This window comes from Talpa europaea, assembly GCF_964194135.1.
Source record: "Talpa europaea genome assembly, chromosome: 11".
Classification (NCBI taxonomy): domain Eukaryota; kingdom Metazoa; phylum Chordata; class Mammalia; order Eulipotyphla; family Talpidae; genus Talpa; species Talpa europaea.
The window spans coordinates 32,704,418-32,729,836 of NC_140078.1; the positions used below are offsets into that span (position 1 = coordinate 32,704,418).

The 25,419-nt window shown below is 37.5% G+C and overlaps 1 protein-coding gene across 3 annotated transcripts in view; it reads right to left on the bottom strand.

Moving 5' to 3' along the window:
* The window catches only part of KIF16B (kinesin family member 16B), a gene marked incomplete at both ends in the record, with an annotated part of 259,483 nt that overhangs the window by 119,174 nt on the left and 114,890 nt on the right, over positions 1-25,419 (bottom strand). For all 3 annotated transcript variants that reach the window (XM_084248158.1, XM_084248157.1, XM_084248156.1), the window contains 3 exons: positions 1,261-1,398; positions 2,810-2,861; positions 3,746-3,865. In XM_084248158.1, the coding sequence (XP_084104284.1) occupies positions 1,261-1,398; positions 2,810-2,861; positions 3,746-3,865 (310 nt within the window). The remainder of the gene's footprint in view (positions 1-1,260; positions 1,399-2,809; positions 2,862-3,745; positions 3,866-25,419) is intronic.

The following is a 25,419-nucleotide window of genomic DNA, read 5'->3' on the forward strand; positions in this document are numbered from 1 at the left end:
ATATAATGGGAACCAGTTTGTTACTATCAGAAAAGGAAGTACAAATAAGAAAAGGGAATAAACTAGAATGCACTATGATATTAGGTTGGAAGCAGGTATTGTTGTGAACTTATGGTTAGCAATATAGCTATTGAAACACAATTATTTCAATGTAAATGGATACAGAAATATAGCTGTAAATATTGTACATGGACACATTTTCCCTAAATCTGTTGACTGACAGGGCGTGGGAGCATAACACCTCGATAGCAATGATCACATGTAGTGCCCAGATCTTGGTTTCTAAATCCCCTTCATTATTAAAAGTTCCAGGACTCCTCAGAGAAATGACTGATTCTAGAAAGTAACAATGAGCCTGGGATATCAAGGAAGTACTCACAAATGATGGGGAAAAGCCAAAAGACACAAAATCATCTAAAGGAATTCCCACAAGCCAAAACAAAGACAATTTGGTCATCAAAGTAAGTAATGATAGAAATCTACCAGATAAAATAGGAAGCTGTGTGCTCCTGTTTTTATTTATATATATATAAATGTAAAGAGAAAGGGCTTTTTCTTAGGCTAAAAGGACAACTAATACATTCAAAAGGAAGAAAATTACCTTTTGGTGATTTCAGAATAATTAAAACAGACAAAAAAAATCAATGGATTCAAAGCAAATGGGACAAAGTTGATAAAAAATATTTATAATCTCAAAGTACCTCCCCAACATCCCTATTATTTAAAGGAAATACACACTGATGTATTCAGGGGTGGTGGGACATCGTGTTAGCCATTCACTTTCTAGTAGTTCTCTTATTAAAAATCCCTTTATACTACTCGTGCAACTTTTTTTTATAGTACTTGAATTATTTCAAAAGAAAAAAGAATATGGTACCAGATCCTGGATGTGTTTTGCAACAATTCATAAAAAATATATATAAATAAGGTAATAAAAATTTTAGAAGCTGCCATTCTGTTAAGACTTGGCATTTGAAAGGCACTTTTTTAACTTAAAAAAAAATTTCTTTAATGTCATATTTCTGTAACAGCTATAACTTTTAAGACGACGATATATATGTTCATGTTTAATTCAACAAATCAGTGGGTATTATAAAGAAGTTCAGCAAAACAGGAAACAGCATAATGAAAGCCTTCACTCTTTTTATAACTAATGGGTAATTAATTCTAAAATGCACATAGCCGCCCCCCGCCATTACCATTAACTGGATTTCCAGCAACAATAGATACAAAGAATTCTGAAAAACAAAACCCAGATACCTTGATTTAGATGTGTTGCTTCCATGATCTGAACACCGTTGACAGAGCACTGTGACCCACTCAGTGGTATCAGAGTCACGGTTCCCCCGACATTTTCAAAGATACAGTGCTCACTCTCCAAGTCCAGGCCATGAAGAACTATGAAAAACAAAGGAGAAAGAAAATATTTTCTTTGTATCTAGTGCAATGATTGCCAAACTTTATTTTTCCATATTGAACACTTTTCCATGTTAAATTCTAAAATGAACATTTACTTTAATGAAGAAACTGAATTTTAAGAGCTCATGGCATCAACTGATAGAACCAGAGGTATCTCTTAAATGTTACCTTAAAGGGTCAAGGTAACTCCTGTATAAGTTGCGGGATATTAATTTCATCTTCTAAGGGAAATAAATAGTTGAGAAACTTGTTGTAAATGAACCTGAATCGCTCTGATTCTGAACAAAATTCCTCCACCAGCCACCCAAAGGTCACAATAAAATAGAAAGAACAGAAGGTTCTTGGGGTCAAATACTTATTGTGACCTCCAAATCTGCAGATACTGGGTTCCTAGAGAGGAAAGCTAAGGGGATCCATGCCATCTTGGGAGACCAAAGGAAGCTTCAGAAAGCTATATTGGGAGGTACAATGCACTGCCTGTGCCAATTGATGTCCACAGACCTCTCACAGGAGGTGGCTGTACAGGTTTACCAAATCACTTATGACCATCCTGAGTTATTCTTGTTTAATGAATTATCAGGCATGGATATAAATGCCTATGAAATAAACCTACACAATTTTAAGTCAGTTCTTGTCAGCAGAACAGACTAAACAGAATTGCACTACTGAACTTTTCTGTTCACAGAACACATGTATACTTACCACTCACTATCATTTACATAGCAACCACAAAGGTCACACACAAAATTTAACAATTAGAAGGGGCTTGATGGCTAGTTCTACTCAAAAACAACTGAACCTAGACTTATGGGAAATACTTTTTAACTCTTCCCATTCCATGATAAATAGTAAATACATGTAGGAATATGCTAGGTTGGTTTTATTAATAGCTTATGCATGGCAAGAAACAAGTTCAGGGGCCTCCCTGGTGGTTCAGGGGTTAAACACAGCACTATCAAGCTATCACCAGTCACTGCAGCATGAGTTCGTTCCCTGGCCAGCCAGAGAGCTAACCCACATGGCACAGCAGACCTCTCCTATCATGCCTGCTGTTCCCCTCAGCAGTGTATTTCAGTAGATATGCCTGCTCTGCTTCCCAATTCTGTCTCTGGTGAATCCTCTCACCCCCTGCACCCCTGGCCTGTACTCCAGTTCTTTGTAAGCATAAATAAATCTTTAAAAAAAAAAAAAAAACAAGTTCAACACCAACAATTCTAAAAATAACTAAGAAGATATAATCTTCCCATGCCAATTCCCATAACTCCATACACACCACCACCACCAAAGTATCTTTTATAACTACTCCAATATCAGTCATTAGAAACAAAGTTCTTCATTAATCATGATTTTAAAAAATCATCAGAAATAGATCATTGATAAAGATTCTCACCAATATCTTGTTCTGTTGAAGCATCTTCTCTACCAACATATGTCTGACCTTCCTGGGAAGAAAAGTCAAATAAAATTTTTAGTAAGGACATGAGCAGTCTGTTTCTACAATTTTCACTTAACTCAAGCAACCAGGTGACCAATGTGCTGAAAAACAGGCAGAGAGGCCACAGTCTCAGTCTCAGTGCCATCAGAGTCCTCTATGGGTCTATAACCCTAGCCAACACTGTTCGGAAATAATAGTAGAACACTTAAAGCTTATGGCTCAACAATGGTTAGGCTCCTCCATTAGCACACATCAATGATTTACCATCACAGCAACCTCACTGATGTTCCTGATACTTTCTGTAGAGTTTCTCCTTCATTGGCTAGGGGTTTCTATGTGTCTGAATACATAATGTATAGGAACCCACAAATCACAAATGCAATCCCATTCTCATTTTACATCATGAATCAAAAAGAGACTAATAAAGTCAAGGCTACAGAGGCAACCACAGATAATGATGTAGAAATGCAGTTCTCTTGACATGAGCAGTCTGTTCAAGACCAGGCCCAATACTGCACCTGGGTGAAACAACTTTATAATTAACACTAGAAACTAGGAAAGTGTACATATAACAAATCTCAGTTTCAGGTGCTTGTGACTTTTCTTCCTCAGTCTGTCTGCCTTTTTTGTTTATTACCTCATTCCTACTGATTCTATAAAATAGAAGGCAAAGTGAATGGATCTTCATTTAGCTTTAGAACTATATAAACAAGGGAACTTCGAACAATACAGAATTCCAGTGTACTGTTGAAAATACCCAAAAAGCTCAAAGATTTGTTGTATATTCTTTAATGCAGTGGCTGTATTCATGGACATATGGTATTATAACTTGCTAGTGAATAAGGGAAAAGTGAAAATAAAATTAGAATGGTTCATGTAAGCAGTTTCTACCTTCAAGTGATATAAGATGATTCCAGTACTCAGAAGGTCATCATCAATGCCAATCAGATGTGGCAGTTCAGAATCCAAAACAACTCCAATTCCTTCTTTCCTAAGTGCCAGAGTTTGTTCCTGCAATTAGGAGGGAAAAAAAGAAAAAAGGTTATTTTGGGGGAAGAAAACTTCATATTAGGTGTTCTTTAGAATGTCAAAATAAGCAATATTTTATATTTCATCATAAAAGGGGGGGGTAAGAAAAATGGACCTTAAATTTCATGCTGAAATCCTGGCATATGGTAGGCAAGGTGAACTTGGAACATATAAAAAGCTCAATATACAATGTGTAAATGTATTGCCTGATTACCTGATTTATTTATCTATCTATACACACACATATATATAATATAAATATATTAAAATATATTTATAATACATATTTAAAATATGATATAAATATATATGAATTTTTATATAATGATATATATACACACACACAATCTTTGATGCCTAGATCAAACTTTGCCTTACCTAAAGAAATGTTCTCTGATTACCCAATGAGAAAGTAACCTTGCTTCTTTAGAAACTTTATTTCACTGAATAGCTAGATGTCTCCTTATTGATAGGCTCTTTTCTCCAGTTACTTGATTAAACTGTGTAGGAAGTTTAGAGAACCATAGAGAAATCATGGAGGAACCATAGAGAACCACAGAGAAACCACATGGAATCACAGAGAAACCCTTTCCTGTGTGTTAGCTACTCCTTTACTGAAGTACAATTGACTCTCTAGCCCATGCACCATTCTCATGATTGTCCAGTCTACATAAAATCCCACCACCACTAACAACCACACCTACTCCCTTGGCCCTACATCTCAGCTCCACCATTTTTGAGAAAATCACCTCTAAAGACTTTCCTATACTGGTGGTATTTGTGTCCTCCCACTCTCCCTTGAAGCTTTCTCCAGGGAGGCTTTCAGCCTTGGACCTCTGCTATCTAAATCACTCCTTTCATGATTTCGTCCTGTCTCTATACTGGCAGTTAATCTGATGATCACTCTCAGAAATCTAAATCTCTAGACAAACTTCTCCCTTAAACTCCATACTCATGCACATACCTCCATATACCTACAGGAATGCCAAGCAGGCAATCCAAATTTAACACATTGAAAAAAAACAAACCTTGATTCACCCTGCCACTCAAACCGGCAATCTATCCTTTCTTAACAAATGCCAATGTTCTACAGTTAAGTGGACCAAAAACCATAGCTACACTTTGCTTTGTCTCACTACCCTTTACACTCTTAGTATTGACTCTACCTTAAAAATATATCACCAACCTGATATTAAACCACATGCACCACACTCCTGCCTGGCCTCAACCAATATCATCTTTCACCAGGGATCATCCAACAATCCAAGCTACCAACCACCATTCATGCACCAACCATGGTCCATGCTGCACCAGAATAAGCCAGGTGGACATCAGGGCAGGGTAGTCCCCTGGCCTACCTCCTCTAAATGGCCTCTCATATCACTGAAACAAAAGTAAAAGGCTTTGTAAAATTCTACAAAGCTCCTGATGACCCTTACTAGCCTCCCACTACTTACTTCTCTCGAGGAATCCACTGACTCAGTGGTTGTCCTGAAACTTGCCAGTTTTCCCCCATCTTAGGGCTTTTGTCATTGCTTTTCTTCTGCCATTGTCTATTCTTTCTCTTCCCCTAGGACAGGGTTTCTAAACCTCAGCACTACTTTCTAAACCCCCCCTCTTCATTCTGAGGGGAAGTCTTTTTTTTTTTAATTTATTTATTTATTCATATAAGCACTGGGTACAGTCAGAAGCACAGGACGGTCAGAGAATTCACCAGAGCCAGAGCAGGGAGCAGAACAGACAGGCTGACAAAATACACTGCTGAGGGGAGCAGCGGGCAAGGCAGGATAGGTTTGTGCGCCATGCGGGACCCTCACCGGGGGCCGGGGATAGAACCCACGCTGCAGAGGCCACAGGCAGCTTTACAGACCAGCGCTCAAGCGCCGTGCCACTGAGGAGGCCCATAAGTTTTATGCACTGTAGGATGTTTAGCAGCATCCCTGGCCTCTACCCACTAAATACCAATAATACATTACGATTGCCCCAGGATTGTAACAACTAAAACTGTCTCCAGACATTGGCAAGTGTCCCCAGGTAGCAGAATCTGCCCCAGTTAAGAACTACCCTACCCAACATACATACAAACATAACTTGACACTCACTTCCTCAGATCTCTGCTCTAAAGCTATCTTCCCCATCACAACATACAAAATAGTAATCACAAACCTCCCTTAATCTGAGTTGTCTTTCCCCTTAGCATTTATCACTACAAGATATGTTTTATACAATTTTATTACCTGTCTGTTGACTGGACTGTAACTCAGTACTTAATTTCATGATCATATAAAGTTGTTCCTCCATATTTGTAAAGTGAATAAATGAGTACACAGATACAGGAGTTCATATAAATGTAGGAAGGAAGGTCAATGGCAATGCTTCGGAGCAGAGAGACTGGCAGGCCATAGCTTCAATCAGGCCCTACTGGCACAAAAGACCTGCAAAATGAGACTTCTAAGCAAGTCCATGGTGGAAATCAGACAAATTTCAGAAGACTGAAGGTTTGAGGTTGGGGCATGTTGAATTCAGAGTCACATTCAAGTGCACAACTAAGTGCTGCTCTAAGATAGATCATGGGGGCAGTCATTTCCAAGCCACTAATGGGGTTCTGGTTAGAGACCCTCCTAGTGATTCTCATCCTCACACCTATCCCTAAAGCCAGACAGAAGTGACTGGGCTCAGCTCTGTAACTTCTGTGCCCAACACTGTCTGAAATATATCCATAGTCCTCACATTCCTAGAATGAATAAATGTACTGTGTCATTTAAGTATTTAAAGAATGTACAAAATCTACCACACTCTCGGTGAAGGATTCAGAACTTGACAACCTTGCAGGCCAGGGGGCTCCTAAGGGACTCTGGGCAGGGGCAGTAGAAAGAAAGGTGACTTTCCCCCTCGCCTTTACCTCTGTAGACAGATGATTCTCAAATGCACATATGCAGAGGTGGTGTCATGCAAGAGGGTGATGGAATGAAGAGGCAAAAAAAGATGTGTTGAAAAGAAAACAAACATAAAAATCACCAGTTGGAAGAAAGCAATTTAATTTAACGACCATTAGAAAGATATGCAGAGAAAATGACCAATACATAACTTAGATTCAAGAAAAGGAAATGAAGCATATCATTGTTCTTCAATTATTTCTCTTATCAGCCAGGCTCCCACTGCAGGGATCAGAACCTCGGGCTTCCAGGTCGGAGGCTTCACTAATCTTGATTTACTACACCAAGGCCCTTGCAAATCTCAGCTGAAATGAGCTCTCTAAATAAACCCCCTACTCCTACCTCTCATATAATGGTAGAGTTCATGCTTTTTGCTCCTGCCCATAGAATTCAAGCAGAAATGGGGAGTATGTGATTTTTTTAAAGATATATATTACAGTGGAGAATTTAATCATACAGCTCCATTTCATGAAATAGTGTCCTCGCTGGGAGCTCTGAACTGTAACAGTACAGCACACACATAGACAATATAGTGTTCCAGGCCTCCAGGCCTAAACAGAACAGGGGAGTGACTATTCTGATAAGGCCAAAGACATATGTATTTTCTTTCTGCACAGAAGTGGACTATATCACCCCCAATCCCCATAAAAAAGCAGTATTTTAAACTTTTATAGCTTTTAGTCTAGAAAAATTGTTTTGGATTACATTTCAGTTTAGTTTAGTAGTCCTTATTCTTTAACCACTGAAAAACACTTTTTATTTCCTTCCTTGAAATGAGTCTCATAGATTTTAAAAATCACTTGAAATTCACAACTTTGATGCTGTTTGGTCAAAAGCATTACTGTTAACATCCATCCCCCAAACTCACGCGCACACAAACACACATGCATAGAATGGGTAAAACCTGAATTAAGATGGTTTTCTAGGATTGAGAGTGGGGACAGATAAATTTATGATTAAATTCTGCCTTAAAGCTCTATGACATTCAAGCTGCATTCAGCTACATGATATTATAAAAGTGTCACCTCATGAAACTAAAACGAGGGTTTAAATCATTGCTCAACTGAAAAAGTAATTTCAGACAAAAATATCTATCACGTATAAAATATTTATTGAGTGGCATCTACAGTTATACATAATTTATGAAACCTCTTTGATAAGATGGAATATTTAACACAGCTAAGACGGCTATCCCCAACCCCTGACACATCAGATCCCAAGGAAAGAAGGTGGTAAAATAGGTATAGCTGCACATATTATGTATTGAAACAGAGCTCTTGGCAATAAATATTTGTATGGGAAAGAAACCATAGTCTGACTTAATCTGTCAAAAACAGAGTACTGGTTTCTTTTAAACATTATTTAGATAAAATTTGCAAATAATGTGATCAATGTTTTACTGCAACCTCTGAATGCAAAATATGGATCCAGTGCCAGGACACACCATCATTACTGGCACATTCCAGCAGTTCAGGTGTATTGTAGGCAGGGCTGAAATGATTTCAAGAAGAGCACATGGAGACAGGGCTCACTGGAAGTGTCTAATGTAATCAGACTGATTTATTAGACTGAGCAGGGATCTACCTCTTTTTTAAAAAAAAGATAGGTAAATTTTATTTTTTCCCCAAATTATGTTTATTGAGGTAAAAGTAGGTTTACAGTCTGTATCTGTTCCAGGGTTTATATGTCCAAACCTCCAGAGATGTATAATTTCACACCCTGCTCACCACCAGTGCCACAATCCTCCATCATGATCCATTTGGGCCCCTTCCCTCCTTCCCTCCTTCGCCTTCTCGTGCCTCACTTTTGCAGTCATATGTTAAGAATTTATATTAGTTTGGTTTTGACTAATCCAGTGTTATGTTTCTCTATTTTCCAGTTATAAGTGTGATCACCTGGGATTTGTCTTTCTCCTTCTGACTTACTTTAACACACTCTCGCGTTCCATCCATGTTGTCCCAAATAGCAGGAATCCGTCTTTCTTTATAACTGACTAGCATTCCACTGTGCATATATACACACAACACATTTTTCTGATCCACTCCTCTGTCCTTGACTTAGGCTGTTTCCATAACTTAACTAAGGGATTCTACCTCTTGACCACAATATCCTGAGTTATCTAGTACAGTGTCTGACAAACTCAATAACTTTCCTGAAAAAAAGCAAAAAACAAGAATCTATTTTTCCTTCTTAAAAAGCCAACCTGAAATCCTGTTTGAGAAATACTGGGAAAACTTTGCCAATGTGGCTGCCCATCAATGAAGAGATCTCTAAGGACAGACATTGTGTTTTCCTACATTTTGAAGAAATTTTCATTTATCCTTGAAATTAAATAGCTTAATTAAGACAAATCTTAGCATTAAACATGCTGTACTCTAAATTTTCCTAGAATGCAATATATTTTTCTAATCTGCAGACTCAGTTCTTTTATTTATTTTTCATGTCATGAAAAGTGTCTTGCTTTATATTCCATTTATCTGCTTCATTAGTTAATTATCTCCTTCAAGAACACCAATTATCCTTATATTACATTGTCTTTGTCTTCATCTTTTAGTTTCTGATTGCCTTAATATCTTGATTATTTCATTTGTGTTTACCAAAATTATCAAACCTTTCCTTTTTTAGTAATTTGATTTCAATGGCATCTATTTTTTCCTTGATTTTTCTAATTTCATTTAATTAGCCTTATAACAGATGTTGTTCTGAACCTCCTAGAAGTTTTCTTTGGGTCTATAATACCACCTTTTTCATTTCATTCTGCTTCATATAATCATCATGCTTTGTTTATTGAACTCAAATTTCTCAATAACTTTTTCCACAGAATGAAACAACTATAAGGAATTTCTACTACACCTTGAAATATGTTTTCATTCAGATCTGAATCTTTTGTCTTTTGCATACTATATTCTTTTTTCTTTCTCTTTGACTGCCTATCCATCTGTCCACCTATCCATCAGTCTATCTGATGGATACTGCTAAAGTTTATGTAATTGTCCTATTTGGTTTTTCATCTTCTATATTATTTGGTCTGTCTGTCTAGAAATTCTATAAGCTGTAACTCAGACAGGCAACTCCCTGACTACTGCCATATCTGTGGTATTTCTAGTTCAAAGCCTTGGATAGAATGTAGTCTATTGACTTCTCTAGCTAGACAGAATGATAGAAGGCTGGGAGATCTCAACCATGCACCATGAAGGGTTTGTTTGAATTCCTGGGCTCTGCATTCTCTTAACAAAAGTCATTAAACATTCCCTACTAAACTTCCTCCTGCTGGAAATAGATCCCATTTCTCAGGGAAAGTTGCATTCAGACTTCTCATTGTTTCAACAAGCTGTCATTTACAGAAAGAGTCAGCTCTGCTTGTTACTTCATGGTCCTTCACTTCATCCTAGTTATCACCATCATTAATGTCTATGATTCCTTAATAAGAACAGGAAAATCAATTTACTGCTCCCCTGATTTGAGAGTACAAGGGATAGTTTCAGAATTCTCACTGATTAAGTTTATGAGGTGCAGGTTTAGGAACACCTCCCACCTTGGATTTTCTTCAGTAACCAGCTCATGACATTCTTTTCATCTGCTCCCTGTTAGTAAATTCATGGTGGTGCTTCTGCTGTAGGGTGGAATCTTTATTTTGATTTTTATTATTATCTCCACATTTCTTTGAAATCTATGATGCCATCTTCAACTACCTCTTTAACAATTAAGAACATATTTTTTAAATCAGGCTAAAAAAGGAAGGAAAAAATAAGGGGTGCTTCCTTATTGAAGATTTTTTACATAAAAATACAGAGGTAAAAACATGGGAGTATGCACAAGGCAACACTGGACATACTGTTTAACTGAGAAACCTGGAAAAATGATCTGGAAAGCCAGGTAGAAGGGTCTTTATTTGATTCAGAAAATGGGAAGCCAGTGAGAATTTTAAAAACAAATTGGCTGATACTTGAAAAGATAAATCTGTCAAAGACTTCAGAATGACTAGGATGAGAGAGGAGAGAGAGGCTGAATTATAAGGGAAAAGGTAGCTTGAAAGACACCATAGAGGTAGATGGACTCTATGCAACCAACAGTTTAAGACACATTGAGCTTAAGGGGTCCTTCACACTGTTCTACATATCTTTCTAAATGAGAAATAAGGAAATTGGAGAGTTCAAGAGTTGCAAAAATCTGATAAATATCCAGAATGTTATTTCTAAAAAAAAAAGAAATCCTGATGTTGCATTGTGATACTTTCCAGAAAGCTAAGCAACAGTAGACAATGCTGACTTTTTAAAAATCATTCATCAGGGCCTCCCAGGTGGCGCAAAGGGTTAAGATGCAAACAATGGAGCTATCTGCAGTCACTGAAGCATGAGTTAGATCACCGGCCAGCCTGGGAGCTACCCACATGGCGCATCAGACCTCTTCTGACTCACCCACTGCTCCCCTCAGCAGTGTATTTTCAGTCAATCTGCCTGTTCTGTTCCCCATTCTGTCTCTGTGGAATCCTCTCACCCTCCACCCCCCCCACACACACACCTCTGGCCTGTACCCCAGTTCTTGTATACATAAATCTTAAAAAAATAAATCATTTACCAATTTGACTATCAAGTGTTGTCAAGTAATTTACATGCTTCTTTTATATATGTGAATGCTAGTCATTGCCAACACAAATTAATTAGTCCTGAGGTCCTGCAAGTACACCAAAGCTGGTCTTTACCAGTAGCTACTGGTTCTTGTACATTCTTTTGCACACAGAAAGAATCCTGTTCATAAACAGAAAGGAAGCAGTCACCGAGATCACCAGAAAGTCACTGAAGCTGCATCTGTCGACTGTCTGATCCCCATCCCATCTTCTTCCAGCCACTTTTCATGCAACATGAGCAAGCGATGAAAAGGGATAGAACTATCTTCTTCATAACCCTCCAGGAATTTTTTTTTAAATATTTGCTAATTTTCCCAGAGAGAATGATTCAGTGAATAAAAAATAGCATCTGCTGGCTAGTATTATGTTCAGTGTCCCTGCAAATCTAGTTGGTAATATGTAACTCTTCGTGTGAGAGTTCTATTAATTATTCTCTTTAAATGATAAGCTGACTTTAAAAAAAAAGAGAGAGAGAGAGAGAGAGAGAAGGGAAAGAACAGTCTGTGAAGTTAAAGATAAAACAAAACTGAAAATGTCTGCCAGATATCACAAACACAGAGCTGCAGGGGAGGTCAGGGATCAGTCTTAATCAGAAGAAGGATCCAAAAAGAAGGTTCCAGAAAGGGGGTTCAGTAGGAAGGCAAAATTAACAATGCACAGGCTGGGGGGAGAAGGGAGAACAATGGTTAGAAGCAAGTGGGTCAGCCTAGAAATCACCCTAATCCTGATCTTCACCCCAAACTCCAAAGCCAGACTATCAGTAGGTTCATCAGCTCTTCCTGCTTGACAAGGTCTGAATCACCCAAAACTATCTGTCTCCAGTGCCACTGACCTAGTCCGGCTACTACATACATGGAATCTCTAACATTCCCCAACTAGTCCTTTTGCTTCCTCTATTGGCGATCTATAAGCTACTCTCCATAAGGAAGTCAGAGCCATCTTTATGGAAGTCAAAGCCCCCCGTATCTCACTTCCTCCAGCCCCTGCCCATCTACTGAACCTTAGCACCTCCACTCTCTATCTGACTCACAACACTCTAGCCTGAGCGCAGCCTCATTTCCAGTGTAGGACTTCAGCGCATGCTATTCCCTGTGCCTGGGAAATTCTCCCCCTAAATCTTTATGGCTTGCTCCTTTATGGCTTGTCAGGCAGCTCTAGTCACTCATGCAGCTTGCTCCCTAAAGATCAAAGACACGTGAGAAAAACAGACAACTTCCTGGCTCAGACTAAGCTCACCTCCTGCACCACTCTACTTCCCCATCACTCTTCCTGGCTTGCTGTTTGCTGAGACCCACGGCTATCAAAATCATGTATTACTGTCTGGCCCCTCCAGAAAGCAAACAGTGGGCCCAGGACAAACAGTCAAGCTCAGGAAATACAGACAAGATGAGAGTCAAACTACTGAGCAGTATCCTTGTTAGTGGGCAGACTGAGGGGCACTCCAGGACCCCCAAACTTAAACATTCTGAAGGGATTCTGCCATCAGTCACATTAAGACAAAGTAATTCTTAGTGTGAAAGAACTGTAATACAATTAGTGTACACAGAGAGTGAGGAGAAGAAAGGATAATATTTTCCCAATAAAACACCCAAAGTTACCCATCCTCTCATGGGTAAATGACCAAAGCAAAGCCACTGTGGCCCCCAAACTTGCCACAAGTGTAAGGAACCTTCTGGCAGGGAACCATAGGAAAGGGACAGAAGGGACCAGGTAAGTCTGGAAGGAGTGGAGCAAGATCAAAGTACAAATCAAGATAATGGCTGTCATTATCAGCCTCTCACATATCTCTCACCCACATGCCTCTTCCAAGTGTCTCTAAATGCCTCTTCTCCACATCCCTCAACTCCTTGGAGCAAGTCCAAAGCTGAGACTCAAGTCAACCCTTTTTCTTCACATGTCTGCTCCATATGTCTCTCCTAGTGTCTCCTCTGTATCTCAAGCTCCCTCACCACTCCGCTCTGCCCCTCATTAGATGCAACAGGGAACATGGAACCTCCCTTTTTTATTTTTTTAAGAAGATACCTTCATTACATCCTGACTTATAGAACTTAAATGGTCTCTTATCAATCATGTTTTCATGTTCCTTGCTAGACAAAAGTATCTTTTGAACCTGAAAAGGATAATTAAAATGATGAGGGAAAGTCAGCAGTTCATAAGGGAATCTTGTTTAAATATAATGGTTTGATTCTAAAAGACTAAAATCAGAAATAATTTAACAAGTGTCCAAAACATATATACCTAGTATCATGAAGTTGACATCAGACTAGCATCTATTATAAAAGTTGTAGTAGGAATGCAAAAGTCTTGCTTTTTACATAACTCTGAAACAATCTACATCACAGTCTGTAATCGAAAGATAAATTCAGAACAGATGAAGAATGGTCCCAGATTCGAAAGGGCAGAAAGAGGAAGAGAAGAATCTAGCTAACACATGCTCCATGGTACTTACAACCTAAATTTCCTGACTTTACTGGTAGCAGGTTCCTAAACATTAGAGAGAATTAATATTGTCCTTTTAAAGAAACAAACTACTGGGGCAGTTCAATTTCCACTACACTTCCCACTGCAGAAACATCATTATTTAAACACTGAATAGCTAACTGTTGGCAGGCAGTTCAGAGAAGATGCTGTGTAGATCTTTCTGATGAAACAGTCCTTTGCCGGCTGAGCAAATCACCCAGCTGTTGGTATTTAAATTATGCAAAGTGCATAATACCAATTAAAGAAATTACTTGTGAAAATATGCAAGAGCAAATTTCCTCACATTAAGATTTAACTAGACTTTTTAAGTAAAGCAGGATCTTGTGATCACAAATATTTTAGTATATTTGACCTAAATGGAAGTCAAAAATATTCTAGAAGACTCACCGGAAAGTTTAATAAGCCATTTCTATACAATATAAACTAACACAAGATAAGAAAGCTAAGTGAGGGGATGACTTTGAACACTTTACGTGGCATATTGTAAACCAGAAAGCTTCAATCTGCCACTGGCCTTAAACTATGGTCCTATAAAGCTGATATACTCATGCTTCCTACCCAGAAAAATAAAACACTCATCTCTACCTGCACTTTTTGCTCAAGTGATACTGTCTTTTTGAGACAGCATTCCTAGTTCCTTTCTCTATCTGAATCGTACCTATCCTTTTCCTCCTCCTAGGAAATATTTAGAGATTAATGAGTCCAAAATGGACTCTGTACTGACCACAGTTATCCAGCTGAACTACCTGGATCTCAGTCAAATACAGACAAGTGACTTTACAGCTGTGCATTGCTTGCTTCTCCTGCTAGACAGACCAGCAGATAACCAAAGCAGTTTTTATGCCTGAGTCCCACACGAAGTCCTTTTAAATGCACACGGTCCAAACACGGCTATTTCTTATGTTCCCAGGAATTTCACATCCTGGAAACAATCTAAATTTTTTGTGCACCACAATAGACTGACACCTCTGTTCTGCTGGCTGTATTCTGAGGATGGTTAAAGGGATAAGTGCTGTGATTTATGATCACAAACACCCTCAACTTACAGTAAGCTACTTCTATGACTTATTCTACTAATATTTAATGAGCATCTGGTACTTGTCAGTGCTATTCTATGCTGGAGATGTACTAGTGAATAAAATAAATAATCCATTATATTTGTATTTATCTCTATATTACTACTGCTAGATCTGGATCTATTATCTATGCTATATATAATTATATACAAGTACACCTTGTTTCATTGCATTGTGCTTTACTGTATGTCACAGATACCGTATTTTTTACAAATTGAAAATCTGTAGCAACCTTGTGTCCAGCAAGTCATTTGGCCATTATTTTTCCAGTGGCATGAGTTCATTGTGCTCTCTGTGTCACATTTAATTAAGTTAAACACATTATTTTTTCAGACATAATACTATTTGCATACTTAAAAGATAAAAATATAATTCAAACATCACTTTTATATGCACTGAAAAACCAAAAAATTCAGGTGGACTGCTTTATTTCAATATTAGTTTTGCGAAAATATATGAAACGGAACCTACAATATCCCTGCCTTGAATGTGTATCGATATTACTGAGATATATATATATATATACACACACACGTTTGTAGATATAACCATGTATCAATCTATTAATCTCAAGATATATTTATCTATATGTACTATCACTGGTGTAGATAGTAGCTGTTATCATTAACATCCATATTTTGCTCTCCTCTATTAAATAATTGGAATTATTAAAAAAATGCAAACATAAAACCTAAAATTCACAACTAGCACTTATATTTAACCAAAAAGCTTCAAGGTCTTGGAAAGTAATAGTTATTCCAAAAAACATTTAATGGGGCCAAATTATTGTCCATATATAATTTTCTTAGACTTTTAGAGTTATAGTAAAATTAACGCCATTGGACAAAGCTGAATATTCATGGTCAAGCCATAGATTGTATGTCCTTCACCCCAAATTTCATGTAATCATTCCGAGCAGCATGCCAATAAATAACATGCAGTGCCTTAGGAAAATGGGTGGGTCTCTGTATTGTTCCCTTGAATAAGAAAAATTTTCTTACTTTGAACAAAGTAATGAATTAGTCTGACATCAATTCTTTAAAGGAGCCAGAGTTATCAGTCAGAAGAGAGCTGAATACCGATCCCTTCCCAGCCCAGCACACAGTAATCCTACAGACTCAGCAGTGTGGGCTGGACCAGAGCCAGGATCGAAAGGGCACATTTGCAGGGCTTCAGGGCTGCACTTAAGAGCACCCCTGTGAACCAGCTATTACCACTAATATGCCCCCAACCAGTTTAGAAATAAGAAAATGATCCTTAAAGCCTTTGTACCATTTAATGAAATTACACAGCAAAACCCAGAATAGTTCTCAAAAACAGTGTTGTCACAGTTCTTCATGCTATCTTTTAGAATCCACATATATAAGCTCATGCCTTCCATGTTTTATATCAGCACTTGTAATCACCCACTTCTGTTATACTGATCATTTTAATAAATTCAGTTATAAGTCTTCTAAGTGTATGTAAATGAAGAAAAAAAAGACCCCTTAAATCTTAATAAACTTTTAGGTATCACTATATAGTGACCATGTTTAAAACAAAATAAAGCTTTAAATCACAACACAAAAAGTTAAACTAGTCACAAGTGATTTAATATGAAAAAGTATGTGGCATACATTACACAAAATATATAATTTCATTACAGTATGATTTATGATAATGGATAATCAGAAAACTTAAAATGGTCTACAAAATTATATAGAAAAGGACTTCAACTTCTGTTTAATGTGTGTATGTGTATGTGTAAATGATTCAGGCTGTGTGTGTGTATGTGTATGAATCAGCTTGAGCTTCCAAAGCAAAATGCCATACATAAACTGGATGACTTAAACAATAAATTTACTTCTCACATTCTATAGGCCAGGAAGTCTAGGCTCAAGTGGTACCAGCCAGATAAATTTTAATCTGAGGCCTCTTCCCTTGGTTTTTAAGAGGCCACCATCTCACCATCTGCTCACATAGCCTTTGCTAGGTGTATACACTCAAAGATTTCTCTTTCTTCCACTTCTTACTAGATTAGGGCCTCATCCTTAATTATCACCTAAAGGATATTTTAACCTTAATTTATTTAACCTCATTTAATCTTTTTTTTTTTAAATATTTATTTATTTATTTATTTATGTAAGCACTGGGTGCAGTCAGAAGTGCAGGAGGGTGAGAGAATTCACCAGAGACAGAGCGGGGTACAGAACAGGCAGACATATGAAATACACTGCTGAGGGGAGCAGCGGGCACGGCAGGAGAGGTCTGCGCGCCATGTGGGACCCGCGCCAGTGGCCAGGGATCAAACCGGCACTGCAGAGGCTGCGGGCAGCTTCTCAGCCCAGCCCTCAACCGCTGCGCCACAAGGGGAGGCCCCTCATTTAATCTTAATTATCTTCTAAAGGTCCCATCTCCAAATGCAGCTGCATTAGGGGGTTAAGGCTTCAACATACGAATTTTGGTGGGAAACAATTCAGTCCAGTGTGAGTGTAAGAGAGTGTGTGAGTGTGAGAGAGAGAGAGTGTATGTGTGTGTGCATGTAATATATAGGTCATATACAGAATATATCAAATTGTAATAACTAAATATGAAAAATATACAGCTTAGTGATTACAGTAGCAATACTGTATTGTAGGAGAAAAGTTGCTAATAGAATAAATCTGAAAGGTTTTCATTCCAAATAAAGATATTGTGACTATACAAGGTAGTGGATATTAGCTGAACTTAATGTGGTAATCATTTCACGACATATCCATAAATCATCATGTTATACTCCTAAAACTAACGCAACATTATGCCAATTATATATGAATAAAACTGGGGAAAAAAGCCAAAAGGAAAATCTACATCTGTTTAGAAAAGAAAGAACCTTTCAGTTACCCTTTATCAGCAGAAATTACACTTGAATGTCCTATGAATGTTTTCAGTAAAAATCTACCATTCTCCAAAAGCATCAGGAACACACTCATGAAAATAAAACTTAAAACTCTATGTGGAAACGCACAAAGGCACCTTTGCACGATGTTCTGATATCACAGTATCTGGACTCCTAGCTCTTAAGTAATCAGGAAATAAACAAATATTAAAGCAAAGATCCTGTAGATCTCCTTTTTAAAGGCCTTTGTTTTTGTTTTTTACCATTATTTCACATAAAACAGGAGAGAATATCATTTTTAAAAAAAGATTAGAAGGAGGTTTCCTATGCTAGGTGAAAAAAAGGTGGCATCTAATTCCTGGATGCTGCAGATTCATTTATTTCTTGGCCATGAGAGCCAGTATTATTACTAAAAGTGAATTTAGAAAAAGGAAGGAAGAGCTAAAATGAGCGGGAGGGAAAAGAGGAATAAGAAAGGAAAGAAAAAGACAAGGAAAGGGGCAACTCAGAACTTCCTTCTGGAAGATGCACACTCTGGTTATTGATCAGTCAATAATGACCACCCTGCAATAAGAGGGCTCATTGCTGCATTTTGTTAGTAACGAAATCTTTTTTTTTTTTTTTTACAAGAAGACAGTGCATGTTCCCTTTCCTCTATCAACCTAATCCCCTTGCAATCACTAAAAACCATATTAATATAATGAATCAAAAGGTTCAGAAAGCAGCTTACACCATAAGCAGCGATGGACTGTAAATAGCACCTATCGGTAAAGAAATTCCTGCCTTGGCTGTGCAGTAAACTTGGGGAAAAGGAAAGAAACATCAGCACAGAGGAATGTGACCCAGCACTCGATGAAATGACAAAATAACATTATCTTCTAGGAACCCAAGAAGTAGGCAAGGCAGACTTTCCAAAAGTCTGCCTTTGAGAATTCATGGGGTTTACATCACAACACAACACTCTAGATGGACACTAATTCCAAAAAGACCAGCTCCTCCTCTCCCTATCAAATTAGCAGGGATATAAAAACATGTCTTGGTTGTATAAATACTGTTATGGTCAACAGTATTTTACATGATTATTCTTGTAAGTGATATATTTACACTTTGAAACATTATTAATATACCTTTAGCAAACCTGCCTTTAGTAAATCAAAAAGGTGCATTCACTTAGATTATGCAAGAGGATTTTCAAAAGCTCAAATATAATTTTGAATGCTAACTGCACATGGCCCCAAACAGGAAATATAACCCACTTTAAGAAGAGAAATTACATTTGCAAGCTGTTTGCAAGTAAAGTCTATGTGGCTAAGGTTATAAAACTGTTTAAGGAAGGAAACATGAAACTGAAGATAAAAAATGAATTGCATTTCCTGACCTGGTAAATAAAATGAAAGGTACTCACTTTGCAATCACACACTTCAATTATTTTGCTAATAAGTGCAGTACTAGCCACTTATCCAGACATCTAACTTCTCACAATCACAATCAGTAAAAAGTAAGCAAACAACTCTTTCCAAGCACTAAAATGTCCACACCTTCATACATTAAAAAAAAAATTTACAAGTTGTAAACTGGATACAATCATTTTGGGAAATGTGGGCAGTATGTTCTATAGTTAAAGAACATCTACACCATGGACTCAGCACTCCACCCTAGGTACATGCCTTCTGCAGAGGGTCAGCCAACTATAGTCAAAGGCCAAATCCAGCTGGCCATCCTTGTATGCCTTGTGCTAAAACATTCTTTAAAAAATTTTAGAGCATTGGCAGCAGTTCTCCTGCCTGCCTGTGACTATGCAGGTGTGTCTCTTCGCCGACCTTTTACAAAGCGGCAACTCTCCTCCTAAGGTTAACCAACTGTAACCATACAGGTGTCTCTTTTAATAAACCTGTCCCTTTCAGGGGCAGCTCTTTTGCCTGCTTGTGTCTGTGCAAGTGTCCTTAACTCTTCTCTCCCTTTTTTACAAGAAAACTGCCCTTTTTAATATATATATAAAAATAGAATATTAAAAAAAGAACCTTAATATTTCATGACAAATAAAATTCAAATTTCAGTGTCCATAAGTATTATTAAAATTCATATTTCTTATTGGCTCATTTATGTACTGTCGCAGTTTGCTTTATACTAACAGCAACAGACAGGACTAGTTGTGACACAAACAATTTAGTCCACAAGAAGAGACTGGTTACTACCCAGGCAGAAGCAGTTTGTTGATCTCTGCACCATGGAATTACTTGAAAATTTTTACGGTAGCCCAATCAAAACAATACCATAAAAAACTGCAAACTACCCACATGTCCACTAAGAGTAAAATGGGTAAATTGGCATTCATTCAGACAAGGTAATAATATATGGTAATGAGAAAGAACAAACAACTGTCACAGAAAATATCCAGGATGAATATTACAAGCCTAGGCAGCAGCCTGATAGAGAAAATTCATGTGATTTTCCATGTATCTATGGTCCAATAAAAGGTAAAATGATCTGCGTGGATACAAGTAGGATAATTGTCACCTTTCACAGGAAAGAGTAGTGACAGAATGGGATTTTGGGGGTTAGAATGGTTTTTCTCTTTATCAGGAATTTGGTTACAAGTTGAATTTTGTAAACAGGATTCAAACCAGACACTTAAGATTTCTGTACATGCCTGTCCTATGTCAATACTTCAATAAAAAGTATATTAAATGAACAATGATGTAAAAAATTAATAATTTTTTAAAAAGTATATTAAAATTGAAAACAAATTATAGAGAGTTGATAAAGTAACCTCTTGACCTACTACAAAATAGATACTGCTAATGAGAAATGAGGAAGGAGGAGACTGGGAGAAGCAATTGTGAAGGTAACAATAGTTAACGTAGTCCAGAGGGAAAAGTATAATGACTTGCACATTTAGCATTCCATCTGTGTTCACTACTACTTCTGTTATGCAAAATAGACTCAAGAACACAAAATGTAGGACAGTGATTGGTAATTTTGCACTCAAGTGCACCGTGGCATCAAAATATCCCTGCAAAGCAGCATAAAATTTACCTGTTTTATAACAATGGAATGGGGGTAACTAAGGGACACTAAAAATGCCTTAATACAACAGGAAAGAATTACTCATCTTTTAGCTGCTTCTTGTTTTAATTATATCATGCAGCCATGCCAAGAAACCATTCCCCAATGGTGCTACACCAAAGGTCTGACCATTTTCCAGACTTACAGAGGCATCACCTCCCTTTCCAGTAATTCTTTCAGTGTTCACATCAACACTAAAAATTAATGCAGTCATAACAAGTATTAAGGCTCTGTTCTACTGTCTTTTTGTGAAAATTTCCACCACAAATGGGTAACATGTTTTTTAGCTCTAAGAGATAAACTTCTGCAACCTAAAAAACAGAAACTTGTAGCAAATGATTCAATTGTTTCTGATAATAAGGGCTCTGCACTGATATTAAACTATCACTAGCAATTCATCCTGGGCAACTTTGTAAAGGATGAACAAGCAAAGGACCTATAAATTTAAAACTGTATTAGTTTTCTGTTGCTGCATAACAATTGATCACAGACTTAATACAAAACAAATACAGTTTCCATGGGTCAGGAGTTTAGACAGGGGTTAACAGTCTCTGTTCAGAGTCTTCATAGGGTTACAATCAAAGATATTGGTCAGGACTGTAGTCTCATCTGAACTCAGGGTCGTTGGTCAATTTTAGTACTTTATAGCTGGAAGACAGAATTTCTCAGTTTCTTGCTTGCTGTTGGCAAGGGGGCCACTCTCAATATCTAAGGCTCACCCTCAGGTCTGAGTCAAGTGGCCCTCACAACATGACAGCTTACTTCTTCAAAGTCAGCCTGAAGACTCGCTCCAGTCGGCTATGGCAGAGTCTTATATAGTGTAACATAATGGTAGGAGTGACATCCGCCATATTCATAGGTCTCACCAGCTGTTGACAAGAAAGATCACATAACATGTGCACAGCAGAGGCAGGAAGCTAAGAACTCTGGCTTCCACAAAAATGAACAAAAAGTTAGTTTGTTTTGTGAAGGCATTTAAACTCTAAAAATAGGCATTTTTTTCTAAGACACTTATGGTCTGATGTTTTATAGAATATTAGCTAAAACTACTAAATTCTTGTTGATTTTTATACTTATTGTTAAACTAATGGGAAAATATTCTAAGTTTGCTTTCTACCAATAAATAATACATGTGTGTGTGCATATATATACAAAAAAGTGTGTGTGTGTGTATATATATATATATATGAAACAATGTGTGTATACACACACACACACATATATAACAATGACATGGAGGTAACTAAGGGACACTAAAAATGCCTTAATATGTGTATACATACACACACACACGTGTGTGTATATACATACATATATATACACATATGTATATATAAAAATCCAGTTGCCGCAGCAAAATACATGAAGGAATATTCAATTACAGAAATAGATTGAAGCTATCATTTTTATTATGTCTGTCCCCCAAAAAACTATCAATCCTTCTTTATTCTTCCTTCCCATTTTTTAATGATATGCCCCAAAACGTGTTAAGGAGGTAGTATTATCAGTGGATTAAAGAGCTTGATCCTCCCTCTCATCTTTACTGCAACATTGAACTAACAAAAGAGGCTAGCCTGGCACAGAAAATAAGAAAAGACATTAATTTCTTTTCATCCACTTTATGCATAAAATTATGTATAAATAGAAGATTATGCAGAATAGAAGTTATAACAACAACCCATATTGTTCATCAAAGAAAGCACCGCTTCTCCAGCTTTGTGGATTCCTCCTACCAGAACCCTATAATGCTTGCTTTATAATTAATATATTTCTCATACGCCCAGTGAAAAAACAGAAGCACTCACCAACCTGTAGTCATTTTGATGGCTGTGAGGTCAAGATTATGCCTACATCTCTCTGTTTCCCCTGCAGTTCCTAGCACACATAGTAGGTATTTCATCATTGGTAGGTGAATATTGTGGGGTTTTGTAAGATATGACAAATGACAACATTAGTAGGACAAGACATATCAGCTCAGTCAAAACATCCTCCTTTTAGAAAATAGTTACATTGTCCTAATTCTGATATTTTTATTGTTGTTTTGAACAAGGACAAAATGACACAGTCATCTTCTCAATGTGGGCAGCACGTACTACAGACAGAAGAATTAAATAAATATTGTAGTCCTGCGTTCTGTTTTGGACAGTACTCGGGTACTCCATCCAGTATTAGGTCACAGAACTTCACAAATGCTGGATGTCAGGATTTTTCAGTCTCTATTTACAGACACTCCAGGTCAGGCTAGTCAGGAGAGGGCGTTCTGTCATCCCACTTCCCATTTCAGTCTTGGACTTCCACATGAACTGTGTGACCTTAGATGCGCTTACTCTCTCTCACATTTTATAAAGTGGGAATAACAGCATTCATCTCACATTGCATTCAGGTTTAAATAAAAGGGTATAAACAAAGCACTTAGCACATATTATAATAGTGGCTGGATCCAAGCAAGAATTCAATAATGACACATATTTATATCTTAATCATAATCATACATTAAGTGTTTCTGAACAGTGCTAAAGTGCTGCCCTTAGAAAAAAATAGTTTGTCCCTCCACATGCAGTAATCTCAGAGACAGCCTTGTCCATACTAACATATAAGTCCCCAACAAGTTTAATGTCCGTGACCTGTGATCTATTTTTTAAAATTATGTTGACTATCTGTTGACTATCATTTCAACTAATTCTTTCTGAATTGACGATGCAGTCACATGGAATAAAATTCAAACTGTATAAAGAGTATGCAATGAAAACTCTCCCTCCCTCTCCTATATCCCAGCCAACCAGCCTCTTCCCCAGAGGCTCCAGTGGATCCTGGCAGACACAGGCACAGATGGGTATGACTATTGTTTTGCCTCTCTCACTTTTTGTACAGTGATAGAGTCTGCCTGATACTATTTTGAGCCTTGTTTTTCTTTATCCTCTATACTTAATATTTGTGGAGCTCATGCCACATCAGTATATAAAAAGCTATCTCGTGTTTTATACAGTTGCACCCTAATTTATTTAACTGATTCTCTATTCGTAGGCATTTATGTGGCTCTCAGAATCTTTCAAATGTATATTATTGCCAACAATGCTGAGATGAATAGTGCTGCATACACATGAAACTTTCTGTGTTGGTTGAGGGAAACGATAGACATTCATAATTATTTCCACATATCAGGAAGAATAAAATAAGCGCCCTCAACCCTGGGTTCTAGATGACCTAAATTCTATACTAAATTAAGGTGAAAAACCAAAAAACATCCTCTGTTTGCAAGGGTGAAGTGTCAGCAACACAAGCATTTATTAAAAAAAAAAAAAAAATTGGAGGGGGCAAGAACATAAGAATGAAAATTAAATATATATGCACATACATTTATTTATTCTTTCTTGTGGCATGCATATCTTTTTTCCTAATCTGAATTCATTCCAACCAGGGATTTCACAAGAAAAATTTCAAAAATACTTAAGTGAGTAATTTGAATAACAAAAGCCCGAATGTCTTAGAATTCCAAGTGCTTTAAATGTCACAACCAGGGGCCACCCTGGTGGCACAAGGGGTTAAGATACAGCACTATAAAGCATTCCATAGCCACTGCAGCAAGAGTTCGATCCCTGGACAGGGAGGTGACCCACATGGCAAGCAGACCTCTCCTGTCTCACCCACTGCCCCCTCAGCAGTGCTGATTTCAGTGGATCTTCCTGTTCTGCTTGTTCCCCATTCTGTCTCTGGTGAATCCTCTCACCCCCCTCACCACCTCCCCTCCCCCGCTTCTCTGGCCTGCACACCAGCTCTTTTATGCATAAATATTTTTTAAATAATTAAAGAAATAATAAATAAATGTCACAACCAAAGAACAGTACTGATGGTCCTTTTTGATAAATATGGACCTCAATGTCATTTCACATTTTTGCCCAGGTTAGCACTTTTACTTGGGAGAGGTGGGAGGAGAGGTGTGTCAAATTCTGTTTCATAGAATCTCAGGGTGTTTATGTGGTGACATTAAGGTCCAGAGCTGAATAGTTCAGAGTATAGTCTATAAACTATTCGCTGCAGTTTAACAATAAGTACAGAAACCAAGTGCAATAATATAGAAATTATAAATACAATTGAACCAAGTAATTTATGAACATTTGTTCTAATAATACATTTTTTGGGTATCACTTGTTTTCCATTTCATTATTCAAATAATTTATTTTCTTTGTATTTTAGAGAAGTAGCATGTGCCATAAAATTTTAGATCAAAAAATGTTTTTAAAAACCTGCATTTGACCATCTCAAGTGCTCATAACCTCCTCCTGCTGTAGGTTTCTGCCAGACAGGACAAGCCATAGGTGTGGGCAAGACCGAGTTGGCTTACTGGATTCCCTCATGTCCCATGACATGTACAAAGATGTTGCTGTCACCTTTGCCAAAACTTTACTCTTCTGCATCAGTTAAACAATGGTCTGTGATAAAAAATTGGGTGCTTTGGTGGTGAGTGTGGTGTGGCAACATATATCCGAAAAGGT